The 14,324-nt window shown below is 42.3% G+C and overlaps 1 protein-coding gene across 1 annotated transcript; it reads left to right on the top strand.

Annotated features, from left to right (window-relative positions):
- The first annotated feature begins 1,890 nt into the window (after positions 1–1,890).
- Positions 1,891–13,795, top strand: TMEM178A (transmembrane protein 178A). Its single transcript, XM_063123882.1, has 4 exons — positions 1,891–1,967; positions 7,521–7,634; positions 8,814–8,951; positions 12,502–13,795. Exons 3-4 carry the CDS (start codon positions 8,846–8,848, stop codon positions 12,741–12,743), a joined length of 348 nt encoding a protein of 115 aa, XP_062979952.1. The 5' UTR covers positions 1,891–1,967; positions 7,521–7,634; positions 8,814–8,845; the 3' UTR covers positions 12,744–13,795.
- The last annotated feature ends 529 nt before the right edge of the window (positions 13,796–14,324 follow it).

A 14,324-nucleotide genomic window follows, 5' to 3' on the forward strand; every position in this document is an offset into this window, starting at 1 on the left:
CTGCTTGGTGTAGATGAGTCCTAAGTTTCTAGCCAGCATATGAATGGTCTTCCAGAGATTCCCAAAAGGTGAGGTGGAGTCCATCACGGGGCCCTTGTTAATAATTTGACCCAAGAGAGTTGGAAGTGCTCCAAGAACAACCAAGAACAAATCAGAGTTTGATTAATAGTTCCTACATGGCTAAATGATTATGGTTGTTGGTTTTTTCTTAAGACGATGTATTGCATAGCATAGTGGCCAAGGCATAAGAAAACAACATTAGTCTTAATGTATTGTTTCAGTGCAGTGCCCCTGAAAGTGCAAACATGCATTCACTAGATTGTCTTGAGAATTGGGCTATAATTTTTTTAAATTGCGCTGTGCAAACGGAAACGGTGGAGTTTATGTCAGCCTCAGTCGGGATGCACTTCCCTATTAGTAGCGAAATGTAAAAATAGATATTGCTTTAAGTGCTTTCATGATCATAAACGGCAGAATCATTATGACATTCCACTGCATGTTTCTCTTGGGAGAACATTTAATATTTATAGCCAACTATACCATAGACCAGAAGAAAATGCCTTCCTTGCAATAGATGCAGGGGTTTCTCTGGCTTGACCTGTCTTGACCCTTCTGTATCTCTGTTAATATCGTCTTGCATGCTGCAGTGATGATTCTTGACAGAAAAGAACGGCTGATGTAAGTCAACATATCTCCAGGCTTAGCCCATCTATGGGACAACTGGGGTAGGCATACTAGGCACTAGTGGCCAACTTGTGCTGCTATATTTGGCAGCTGGGCTCCATCCGTGCAGCCATTCTGGCTGGTTATCATGCTGGGTTATGCAACATGGTGGACATGCGCATCAATGTGCCCGCTGGCAATTCTTTTGGCATTCACCAGGCTCCCTTGCTGTCCATTATTTCTTAAGATTTGTTTTATTAATTATTTTTAATTTGGGAGGCTGGTGTGCTGTTAAGTGAACTTCTGCCCTCCAGCACCATCTTTATCTGGGTTCAAAAGAATGGTTTTATTATGTTTTGGAGCTCAGCTCCCACCTCTGCTTTGCACTCAGGTTCTTAGGTAAGTTCTTGGGCAGGTTTTCCTTCTGGAAATTGAGGGTTTTGTAACCAGCAAAGCCCACTGGGGCACCCATTTTATGAAAAATCAAGCCCTCTCCCATGGCATCCATTTTGTGAGAGTGCCCATGATACTCTCAAATTTCAAAATGTGCCCATTGACCCAAAATGGTTGGGGACCTTGGAATAATTGAGCATATTGCCATTTCTAGATGCAGTAGTTTACACAGTAACTTCTGGCTTTGAGAGCCAATTCTTATGGTATGGCCACCATGCGCTACCGAGTGGTTGGGTCCCACATGGTACCAAAGGCATTTGTAAGCTGTTTACCATGCGGGTCAGCCTGATCATATTCAAACTCTCCATGTGATGCCAGCGATTGGGCCAGCCCAGGGGATAAACAGTTTACAAACATTAAAGTCCCCCAATACGGAGGCAAACCAAGGCAGGAACTACACTACTGCTTATAATGGTTTATAACGGTTATGACAACTGTTCAGGACACATTACATATACAGTTTTCATACCATTTTAAAAGTGTTATATCCTGCTTGGTGTAGATCAGCTCCAACACTGAAGTGTTTAGAGTCAGTCTCCATGTAAGAACTCTAAGGGGAAATCACATTGCTTACCTGGGGCATTTGCGCTTCCTGTTTTATGGCACAATTGTTATGGGCTGCATTGCACAAATGGAGAGGGGTGGCCACATGGTTTGAATTGAATATTCCCCCCACAAGCGTGCTCTGTTCACTTCTGTTGAGATAGCGCCATCTAGTGGTGGATGATCCTGCTTTTTTTTCAGATGTTACCTCTTGAAAAGTGGTTCTTTTCATGACGGAATTTCCAACGGATGCTGCGGGAGACGTCCTGGTTGTTCATGATGTCGTTTAAAAAGACCCTCAAACTTTTGTGAGTGGCCAATCACGAGCGTGCAATAAATCGCTTGTTTAGAGGAGCTCTAATTTTGAATCCGCCATTAGTAGGGGCAAGGAAAGAGAAACGAGAGAGTGGCTATTCAGTCTCATACAAGAAAAGGAGGTTTGGCATGTTCCCGCACTGTCACCCATGGCTTTGAGCAATGCATTTGCAGAGGATCTCCAAATGCCTATAACCAGCCCTAGAAAGTTTTACCAGTTTTATTGGAGCTAACTTATTTATTTATTTATGTGTGTGTTTCCAAAGAGCAATGCCAAATAAACCAGTGTATAGATATTTGCATACCTACAGAGTGTGAAAATGATGCAGCCTGTTTTCTCCACTGAGTCCACTGGACAAGATCCATTTGCATGTAGCAGTAAGTTGGAACCTCATCTGCGTGCCTGCTTGTGAGGAGAGGGATTCTACTTCACTTAGGCTGCAGTCCTTCCAATTCAAGATGTTGGTTATTAAAATTTGGTTATATAAATAAATATTACCTATAAAACCATAAAGAGGTTGGAACCAGGATGTCTGAAGGACTGCCTACTCCTTTATGAACCTACCCATCAGTTGGGGTTATCATGAGAAGCTCTGCTCTGTGTTCTGCCTTCACTGCCTGGCAGTGATAATTAAGCAGGACTTTTTCAGTGTTGTCACCCTGAATAAGCAACTCTCTCCCAAGGGAAGGTTGACCAACCCTGTCTTTTATAGTTAGGAAGCTAGCCAAGATATTTTTTATTCCATTAAGCTTTTAATGGTTTTTAAATGGTTGCTAATCCTTTTCTTTTGTGGCAGATCTTTTAGGCATTGTTTAAAGATATTCAATACCCTCTGTCTTTATTGCACTAGGACTTATTTTTAGGGTTGTAAATCACCTTGGGGGACCTTTTCAGGGCTGAAAAGTGGTATATACATTCTCAGAAATAAATCATTTTGGGTTGCTCCATAAGGTAAGGCATTTGATGATTACCACATAAGAGATGCTCTGAAAAGAAGCATAGTCTACAACTCACCAATCAAAACTCTCTTCAGCTCTTGTCCAACCACTTCAGGACATCATGGGGATAGACCAGAAGCAGGATAGGAACAAATTAATTTGGTTCTCCGGGTTGTGTTAGGAAGCAGATGGAAACCGGGAGTATGACTTACAATCACCATGTCATTTTAAGGGTATGCTTAATGCTTTTACCCTGCTCGGTATGGAAGCACTAACGTTACGTATCGCAAGCTGCACATAGTACCTGAAACTACCTTATTAGTTTGTGATTTCTCCCCTAAGTCTCAATGACAGTCTTTTGATTCCACAAATAGCGTTTCTTCCCTTGTTCTCGTTAGTTTTACAAGGTCAGATGAAAGTTTCCAGCCTTAGCTAGACCAGGCTTTATCCCGGGCAAACCCTGGGATTGTCCCTGTGCGTCCAGATGATGCACAGGGGATCCCGGGATCAGGGAGAGATCATCCCTCCCCTTTGGGCCTGGTTTTTCTACGGTCTCCGGCTGAGCCCGAGACTGCGGAGCGTGTGGCCCGTTTCCGTGTGTTTACTCACATGGAGCCGGGAGCTGTGCCTGCACCCATTGGGGGTAGGGTGGGTGGAGCGGGGAAATTAATTTAAATATTTTAAAAAACCCTTACCTTTGTGCATGAGTGTTCGTATGCTCCATCCCCTTTAAGGAAATTTTAAAAATGGCGGGCGCGACACCTCTCCTCCTGAGGTTGTCGCGTCTTATGTGTAAACAAGAGCGAGATCTCACATTAATTGCAATGTGAGGTCTCCCCTCCTCTCCCCCGGAACAAAAGGTAGGTCTAGCTAAGGCCTCAGTCTCTCTGCTACTCTTTTTGCTCCATGTTGCTGTCCGAAATGGTACGCTTGCTTGTTTTTAGGACATTCCAACAGTCTTTAAACTTTCACCTCTCTGACACAGTAAGCTCCTTCCTTCTATGGGAGTTATGCCAGAATGGGAACATAACAAAGACTTTTAAGGATTTATTACTTTGATAAAAGTGAGCTTTACCCCCGTTTCTTAGTGGGTAATGGCCCAGTTGCTCTAGCTACGGAGCACTTTGCTCCTACAGACTTCCTGGAGAGCTGATAAAGCTCAGCATCATGCAAAACATCAGACTGAAGAATATGACTGTATAGTGATAGCTGGACAAAGAATATGCATTGCACAAATGAACCAGGGCATCATCTTGCAAAGCGAAGAGAGTAGTGCAATTCCTGCAGGGCCATATCTGTGTTTAGAGGATCATCCACTTACGGTGAGCCATTGCCATGTAATGCCATGCCAGGAGCAACTCCGGGAAGCATTTGTAGTGCTGACACAACAATGTCTCTATGAGTGCAGGGGGAACGCGCAGGGTTAACTGCAACTGCCAAACACGGGAGCGAGGCACACGACACGTTCCTTCGAGGGGGTTGTGTGTTCCTAGATGAAAGCACTTGTGGCTTGTCGGCTAATGTTAAGAGATCTGTCAGTGCGGAAGAAAACACTGTGAAGATCAGGGGCAGCGGGGAAGGACTGCTTCCCTATATCCATACTTTTATCCATAGCCTGAGAAGACATTTTTGATCATTGTTTTATGAAAACTTCTCTACAAAAAAACCCCCATCCAAAATTAATTAAAAGTATTTTATATTGTTATTTCCACCTCACCCACCTCAAACTGACATAATATAAAATTCTAAGCATGCTGCTTTTGTCGATTTGTTTGTAAAGTTGGGAATATTTTTTAAATGTAAGCAATTTTAATGAAAAAAATGTTTATCCTAGCCACACGTCTGTCGGACTCTCTTTTCACCACTCAGTCCCCGACTCTTTGTGTTTGTCTATTGGATAGAACAAATCTTCCTTTAACCCCTCCCCGCCTTACTCTGAGTAGTGTCTGCTCAAGGCTTCAGGTATGGATCTTTCCACCTGAGATCCTTTTAACAGGAAATAGCAAGGGCTGAACCTGGGACCTTCTGCATGCACTTGCTGAAATACGTCTACTCCCCAAGGATCAATTATGTATTTGAGGCATTATCAGAGATTAACATTTAAAAGAAGAATTAAGTGATAACAAAATTACATGATCTTGCTGCACCTCCTGGTCTTGTGCACTTAATCATGTTTGGAGCAAAGAGTCCTAGATGGATCGTTCTTTGCCTGTTCCTCCTCCCTAGAGGTCTTGCGACAAAAACTGCAGAGTTTTCTGGAGGGACAAAATTGATGCTTATGGGTCTAAACATTTCCTCATCCCATCTCCTCTCATGTATTGTACTTCACCCAGAGAACTTGGGTTTTGCGTGGTTTAAATGTGAAATAGACAGATGAACTAGGTTTTGTTTGTTGTTGTTTATTCGTTCAGTCACTTCCGACTCTTCGTGACTTCATGGACCAGCCCACGCTAGAGCTTTCTGTCGGCTGTCGCCACCCCCAGCTCCCCCAAGGTCAAGTCTGTCACCTCCAGAATATCATCCATCCATCTTGCCCTTGGTCGGCCCCTCTTCCTTTTGCCTTCCACTTTCCCTAGCATCAGCCTCTTCTCCAGGGTATCCTGTCTTCTCATTATGTGGCCAAAGTACTTCAGTTTTGCCTTTAATACCATTCCCTCAAGTGAGCAGTCTGGCTTTATTTCCTGGAGCATGGACTGGTTTGATCTTCTTGCAGTCCACGGCACTCTCAGAATTTTCCTCCAACACCACAGTTCAAAAGCATCTATCTTCCTTCACTCAGCTTTCCTTATGGTCCAGCTCTCGCAGCCATAGGTTACTACGGGGAATACCATTGCTTTAACTATGCGGACCTTTGTTGTCAGTGTGGTGTCTTTGCTCTTAACTATTTTATCAAGAAAAAGTCCAGCAATTCTCAGCATGCTGGCTGGAGAATGATGGCAGTTCTAGGACTTTTTCCTGTCTAAACATGCATAAGATTACACTCCAAAATAAGCTAAAGGACACCAATCAATCCTCTAGTTTTTCAGAATAGTTGAGGCCTTTCTGCAGTCTTGCTAAGGCAGTGCACTAATTAGGAAAGTAGAAGAACAAAAACAAGTTGAAGCTACAATCTTATAGCCACTTACCTGGGAGTAAGCCTCATTGAACTCAGGGGGACTTACAAAATTATGTAGATGTGCATAGGATTGCACTGGAAAATTATTTCAGTACGTGTCTGTTTATTTATTTATTTATTTATTTAAGGATTTTTATGCTGCCATTCAGCCAAAAAAGGCTCTCACGGCAGCTTACAAAAGTATTTCTTGACAGTCCCTGCCCACAGGCTTACAATCTAAAAGACATGACACAAAAGGAAAGGGGATTGGGAGGGAGGAGGAGGAGGGGGAAAAGGAAAGCAAATTCAGGCACTACAATCTTAGTTGTAAAGTTCAGCAGTTACAGTTGACAGCAGGAGGGAGGGGGCTCTCAGCTGGAGCTGGACCCAGGCACGGTGGAGAGGTGCCTGGCTGCTGCTTCCTCCCTCACTGGTGGCCTCTGCAGAGACACTTGGTAGCAGGAGGGAGGGGGCTCTCAGCTGGAGCTGGACCCAGGCACGGTGGAGAGGTGCCTGGCTGCTGCTTCCTCCCTCACTGGTGGCCTCTGCAGAGACACTTGGTAGCAGGAGGGAGGGGGCTCTCAGCTGGAGCTGGACCCAGGCACGGTGGAGAGGTGCCTGGCTGCTGCTTCCTCCCTCACTGGTGGCCTCTGCAGAGACAGTTGGTAGCAGGAGGGAGGGGGCTCTCAGCTGGAGCTGTTGCAACTGATAATGAAGAAAAGCTGTCAGATGCATCATGAGATTCCAGTCTAATGCTTTCAAAAGGCACTTAGTGACTGGGTTCAGACAATGTGATAAGAAATAGCAGTTTAAATAGTTGATGGTTAGTTATTTAATCCACCATGGGTTGTCATGTTGTATGGAGGGAGTTTTTTAACCAACAGTTGGTTATTTGCCCAAAATAACCAACGTGGTGCAGAGTTGAACCACCATTGGTTATTGTGTTTCACACTCCCCCTCCCTTTTCTCCCTCCTTTCTGCACAAGTGAAAGAGGTGAAGAAAACTGCAGCTTTCTACTTTGACGGAGTAGAGGAAAACTGGTTTGTACAAAACACAGACTGGGTTCAGACAACACGATAACCAATGGTGGCTTAAATAGTCGACGGTTGGTTATTCAACCCACCATAGGTTATTGTGTTGTGTAGAGGGAGCTTTTTAACCAACAGTTGGTTATTTGCCCCAAATAACCAACGCGGTGCAGAGTTGGCTATTTGAACCACCATTGGTTATTGTGTTGCACCATTGGTTATTGTGTTGGTTATTTCCTCAGCCACTGAGTGGCTGATGGGATACTAGTGGGAGACTGTATGGGATGGGGCCATGGTATGTGTGTGAGAGGTTTTGTATTGCCCCCTCCTCATGCGTGTCCCTCCCCAATTTCTCTGACCGTGCAAGAAGCTTGCTACATGGTTGCAAATTATTAAAAGCTTATTATTTCTGTTCTGGTGTTGAAGAACTCTACCACTCTTTAACGGAATTCGTTGACCATTTCTGCCATTTCCTTTCATAAAGGTATCGCTCAGAGGTGCACAGCAGTCAAGTACCACTTTGCTCCGCCTATACGCTTACGGAACATCCCATTCAATCTAACCAAGACCATCCAGCAGGATGAATGGCACCTGTTACGTAAGTGCTTCCGGTTGTACACGTGGCCTCCCTGAAGTCAACTATTACATTTTACTAAGAAAGTTAACTATTACATTTTACTTAAGAAAGCCATAAAGACTGATCTCTTCCAGCAGGCCTATCCAGTTGAATTTTAAGATGCCTTTTTAATAATGTGCTGCTTTAATAATGTATTAGTTTTAAATGTTTTAATTAGTTATATGTATTTTATAGTGTTTTCATTTGTGTTGCACCCCACCTCGATCCAGAGGGGGAGGCGGATAACAAATAAATATATTATTATTATTATTATTATTATTATTATTATTATTATTGCATCCAATAAGTCATCAACAAAATATCGCACATCAGACTAGAAAACGTTGCACGTTATCAGCAAAACCAGCCATACATGCAGTTTCTTACCCAGTCTTTTTACAGCAGCAATAATAAGCAATTGAAAGAAGGATGTAGGAAAATTTCCCTTCTCAATACACACACAATTCAATAACCTACCAAAGAAGTGGTTTTTCTGTTTACTTTTATAAGCATATTGCTGCACCGTTTTGTTAAATATCATTGCTATAGTAAAAGTAGAATAAAAGAAAAAGGGCAGCAGGCTCAAAGGACTAACATTTCCACAGGGTAACACAGTGGTATTGAGAAATCCATAATAGCTACTTGTATATCCTAAATGGTGATTTACAGATTAAATAAATAAAAAAAAGTCAGTTGCACAGCGGGATATGTTTCCTAACACATTTAGAGGAAACATTTTATCAAGCAAAACCAAAAGTATGCTGCTTAATAAGATTTGCTTGGGTGCACTATATAGTGCACTCAGGTGCACTATAGCAGAAAAAAGAGTGCTTTACTTGTGTCAGTAGTGGGTATATACAAATCTCTTACAGTGCAATTCTATGGCCATGGCTAGACCAGGCCTATATCCCGGGATCATCCCTGTGCATCCAAATGACACACAGGGGATCCCAGGAGCAGGCAGGGATGACCCCTCAATTTGCCTGGGATAATCCTTAGGTCTAGCTAAGGCCTATATATGCTTATTCAGGCATATGGGCCATTGGGTTCAATCAGGGACACTGCCAAGAACATGTATATATGATTGCAGCCTTAATATAACTTTTAACTTGAGCTGGTGGCGTTCGTTTAATCTCCTCCTTTTTTCACTTATGGGAACAGATCTAAGAAGAATCACAGCAGGATTTCTTGGGATGGCAGCAGCCGTTCTCCTCTGCGGATGCATTGTAACTACCGTCAGTTTCTTTTGGGAGGAAAGCCTCACACAGCACGTTGCAGGTCTCCTGTTCCTTATGTCAGGTACCATTTCATCTCTGCTTACAAAGTGCATCGGACCCAAGGTCAGCCCTACCGTTAGGCAGAGGGAAGCAGCTGATTTTGGGTGTACTGAAAGGGAAGCAAACTATTAGTTTTTCAGTTTATTATTATGGTATTTTTACTGCTAGGGAGGGAGAGATACATATCCCATTCAAAGGCACTTGTGGGCTTTCCTGCCTCAGGTGCCAAAATAACTTGTCCGGCCTGGGATACTCTGCACCTTGGTTGGGAGGGTGGGCATTTACTGCTCCAGCTCAGGTAACAAAATGTCTTGGGGCAGTCATGGTAGGACTCTGTTGAACACAAACTCTTCTTTCATAAAGCTCTCTCGTTTCAGATAAATCCCATTTTCCATTGCATAATGGAACCAGTTGGTTATGTACTTCCAATATGCTGAAAGATTAACATATTTTTAGAGAAGGAAGCAAGAAGCAAACATATTATCTGATGTTTGCTCTGACTCCCTGTACTGAAGCAGCTTCACAGTTTACATCACAAATACATTTTGTGTGTGTACTTAAGTAAAACGTTGGCATTTCCATCAGCAAACAGAGAAAATGTGAACCACTTCCATGGCTCTGTTTAAACATCCATGAAAATGCAGCAAGTAATCACAGCCTAGTCAGGATTCCCAGGCACACATATAGTGGTATTTAAAGGCATGTATGTGTTGCCTACACTTTATGTTGTCTGGGTCATTGCCTGCGATAAACCTTTTCATATAGCCTTAAACAGTGGATCATTCTGAATTTAATTTTCTAAGCTACTTTCAGAGCCAATCATGGCTGAAAAGCAGGTATAAATATAATAAATAAAAATAAGTGTTGGTATAAATATAAAAAATAAAAAAGAATTTGAAGTGTTTTGACATGTGAAGAAACTATCTCCTTTTTGGGGGAGTGAGGTTATGCAAGTTTTGCCCCATCTTTTGTCATAGTGAGAAACCAAAAGAAAAAGAAAAAAGGTAGAGAGGTGAAGCCATAAAAATATGCTGGAAGAAGAAATGCTTATTGAAAAATACAATTTCCAGGGCCAGGAAAAGACAAGACTGCCTTTTAAAATATTATATTTATAATTATGTGCATTATGGGTTGGATCCAGACTTAGTCATGCTTCAATTAAATGCATTGAAATCAATGAGACAAATTAGTCATGATTAACGTAAGTCCCAATCAATCAGCTTGATTTCAGGGAGTCTTCTCTAAGCATGAATAAGTCTAGATCCCAGTTTCAATCCCCAGCTGTTAGTCAGCATCAACAATACTGGGTTAGCTTAACCAACGGTCTGACAGTACAAAGCTTCCTACATAACATCAGTTGACATTTGGGAATGAAGGGTCTGTAATGCCCTCGTAATAACATTCAATAAGTAAAGGGGCATGCAGGTTTCTATGTTGTGCTGTCTAATTTGGGTCAAGAATGATCATCCCATCTTGCAAGTTCAGCCAAAGCTGAATTGGAAGAGGCCCTAGAGAAGCTTATTTCCCTTGCTCTGCCCAGATCTTTAGGGCAGCGGTGAACAATCTATGGCCCTACAGCCATGTGAGTTCATAGACTTATTTGCAAATGCCATCTGCAGAGTGACCTGTCCCTCCTCCAGCAGCCTGTGGGTGGTGGGGATGAAGAGGGAGGGAGTGAGTGAGTGAGTGAGTGAGAGAGAGAGGGAAGGGGGTGGCAGAGAGAGAGAGAGAGGTTGGGCCAGTTCAGACAACACACTAAGCCATGGTTAGGTTGATAACCCTTTTGCAGCAAATGGTTAGTGAGGGTGTTTAAACCATAGTTATGTAGCCACCATGGTTAGGAATGGTGCACTAAGTCATGGTTCACACAACACGCTAAGCCATAATGTTTAGCTCAAAATGCTTAACCACCGTGGCTTAGCATGTCATCTGAACAGGGTCAGAGAGAGAGAGAGAGATGGGATGCCCTGCTCACTTTTGGCTCTTCCCTCCCCAGCATCAGCATATGACCTCTGACAGATTACTCTAGAGGGAATGCAGGGCCTAAGAGAAAAGAGGTCCCCCTAAGCCCTATTGTAGAGAGTCTGAGGCCATGGCTAGACCAGGCCTATATCCCGGGATCATCCCAGGATCATCCCTGTGCATCCAAATGACACATAGGAGATCCCGGGAGCAGGCAGGGACGACCCCTCCATTTGCCTGGGATAATCCTTAGGTCTAGCTAAGGCCTAAGGTCCCGCATTTTCAGAATCAGAATCTAAATCAATTCAATATATGCATCTTGGTTTTAATTTTGCCTAAAAGACAAACAATTGTGCATTACAGTAAATCCAAGAGTGACTGTCAGAACAGCTTCTGTTCTTTCTGTTTTCAGTAACTTGCAACACTATGAAACTTTCACCCGCTGAGGCTGTCCTTTTAGTTTCTACATGAATGAGACATTTCTTTTAAGTGGGGGAAAAGTGGGAATTGAAAGAAAACTATTAGGACTGTTTTCAAGAAGGAAATGCTGAAAACAATCTTACAACTCAAAACAAAAAATGTCATATGTTGAAAAATGAAATGAAATCAGGCTCTCCATTAGTTTGTCTTCTGTAAGAATTTTTATTATGTTTTTATGGTGTTTTTTGAAACAATAAATTGAAATACAAAGGCGACCTGATTCAGTTCTGCTTTAAAACAGCCTCCCCCAACCTGGTGTCCTCCAGATGGTACGGACTATAACTCCCAGGATTTCTGCTGATTAGCCATGCTGGCTGGGGCTGATGGGAATTGAAGTCCAAAACATCTGGAAGGCAGAAGGTTTAGGAAGGCTGTTTTAAAAGTTGCTTAGACATGGTTAGTTGTGGTAGATATGTATTAGACTACATATCCCATTCAAAGGCATGAAATGTGAGAAGGCAGCATCATTCGATGTGCATTTGATTTATGCATAGCTCCCAATCATTGGGCACAATTCTACCAAAGTGTGTGCTTAACTGTCCTACTGAAACCAATAGGATTTAAAGTGTTAACTTGAGCTGGACCGTAGCCGTTTTAACAAAATAAGGGTGCAATCTTAGGGAGATAGTCATCAGCCTCGACTATCCAATGCAAGGTGGCTGTACCATGGAGGCGAGTGTTGCTTCCATGCCCTGGCCACAATGTATTCTGGGCTAGTTGGGGAGCTTCGGAGTGTGTGTGTGTAAGGCCATGCTGGGCATAGGAAGCTGTGTAAAGTAGCTTCCACACAAAAATCCGATGTCCCTCTAGACCTTGTCTAGTGGCCATAGGATTATGTCCTAGTTTTCTCATTAAGAAAAGTGCATATTTACCTTCTACAGGATTTTTGTTTTAAAAAGCTAGTTAATCATGGTACTTAATAATTCTGTTAATTTCATTAAGTGCCTCAGATGTGTCCAATGACATTCTTATAACAAGGTGGAACTTCTTCCACCCCTGCTTTTTCAAAATTATGTAATTCTTAAGCATTGTGTATCCAGATGATTTATCCTGGGCTTTTTTCGAGCTGTTAGTAATTCCCCCTTGTATACATTTGCTAACCACGACACTGTGATTTGTCTCATTTTCAGGCATCTTTTGCACTATTTCTCTCTGCACTTATGCAGCAAGTGTCTCCTATGACCTAAACCGCTTACCCAAATTCATCTATGGTCTTCCTGATGACGTTGAACATGGATACAGCTGGTCTATATTCTGTGCTTGGTGCAGTTTAGGACTCATCGTAGCAGCAGGATGTCTTTGCACCACTTATCCATTCATTAGCAGGACAAAGATTAGCCATCTAAAGTCCACCAGAGACTCTTCCGTATGATTGCTTATCGGGGGATAATCTCTCCCCTTGTGAAGTGACAAGTGATCTGAAGGGTCGTCTTCAAGGATTTATAAGGGAGCTAAATTCAGAATCCAAGCACAAAAAAACCCTGATCCCTTAAATGCCAAACATTGTGTCTTATTAGCTAGGAAACACAGAGGAGTTCTTCTCTGCCTGCAGGGTGAGTGAAATAAAACATTCAGGCGACAAAAGTTCTTCTAGAACTCATGACTGCAACTCAGCACAGTTTATATGCACATGTCATGAATGAGGCGGGGCTGATCCCACTTGGATAGGAAAACTGTGTTGACGATTTTGGGCTGTTATATTTAGCAGAGGGTTGTACATAAGGTAATAACAACCAACAAAAAACACAACTGCCAAAAAAAAAATCCTCCCAAGTGGTAAGACTATTTCCTTATTATTCTTGATCAGTGTTAATTACATGAGTTTCAACATTTTTTTTAATTTAAGTGAAATAAGTCTTCATTTCTCTGCTAAGTATTTTAGTGGTTCCCAAAATGGTATTGTGTAGAAGATTCTTTTAAGAATTCCAGCGTTAGAGGTGAATGGGCAATTTGTCTTAGAAGCAATGTAGGAAAAGGCACAGAGGGAATGACTTCCAAGATGGGATGGGCCCTTCAGTGAACCCTATAGAATGGAAACCATATGGAAAAAGTTAAAAATGACTGATTTGACTATTCTGTGATAGCAATGTCCTGCTTGTAAATGTATCTCCCTGAAATACCTTTTTGTATTTCTTAAGGAACTAAATGCCATGTATAAATGAGATTAATTGTCTGAAACAGATTATATGACACTGGTTAGTATTGTTGGAAGTAACATCTGTTGTACAACCTCAGCCTCTTTGTCTAAAAATGGTTTAGTGGCAGAACATCCCCCTCAGTTAATAGTGTTTGTAAAATTTCTGAGCAAGTGACTTGGATATGGATTCCTCTTGAATAGCAATGTAAATTTAAAACAAAAATACAACCATGAGTTAAAAACATCCCTGTCTCCAGTTATATGGTTATATGAGTTTCAACCTTTCTGAAAACATCGCTGGAATTTCTCAGGGCACGCTGCTCATATGGAAGTGGAAGATGTAGGGAAGCTCATACCTGCTTACACGCTAAATCAACGGGCTTCAAATGCTAGACAATGTTTTGTCAGGTGTAGAGATGCATACAGAATATATTTCCAATAATTTCTAGCACTGTAAGGCTGAGGGCACACCCTCACCTTCTTGTTAATTGTTACTGGTATTATTAAACCTCAGTAAAGTGAACACAACTCTTACTCACTAGTGGCTACTCTGCAGCTGTCCTCATTGCTCAAATATGTAGCTGTAGCCAAGGAAATTTCTCAACCCTGGCTTGCCTGCTATCTCCACCAAACTTTGCTTGCTTAAGCGGCATGGTGGAATCGTGGGGCTTGCTGCAAATGTAGATGGGTCTAGTGTTGTGTCATTGCACTACCAATGTGTCTGGATAAGTTTGGGGAAAGGAGGGTGTATTGCATCCTCTCACATATGAAAGTATCACCTTGCAAGAAGCATGCATTTTATAATCTTCCTCTTGC

Source organism: Elgaria multicarinata, chromosome 4 (assembly GCF_023053635.1).
Source record: "Elgaria multicarinata webbii isolate HBS135686 ecotype San Diego chromosome 4, rElgMul1.1.pri, whole genome shotgun sequence".
Taxonomy (NCBI): domain Eukaryota; kingdom Metazoa; phylum Chordata; class Lepidosauria; order Squamata; family Anguidae; genus Elgaria; species Elgaria multicarinata.

Coding starts and splice junctions, on each gene's coding strand:
- TMEM178A (XM_063123882.1), top strand. CDS start 8,846: ATGGCAGCAGCCGTTCTCCTCTGCGGATGCATTGTAACTACCGTCAGT. Junction 8,952..12,501: donor TCTCCTGTTCCTTATGTCAG/GTACCATTTCAT, acceptor TCTCATTTTCAG/GCATCTTTTGCACTATTTCT.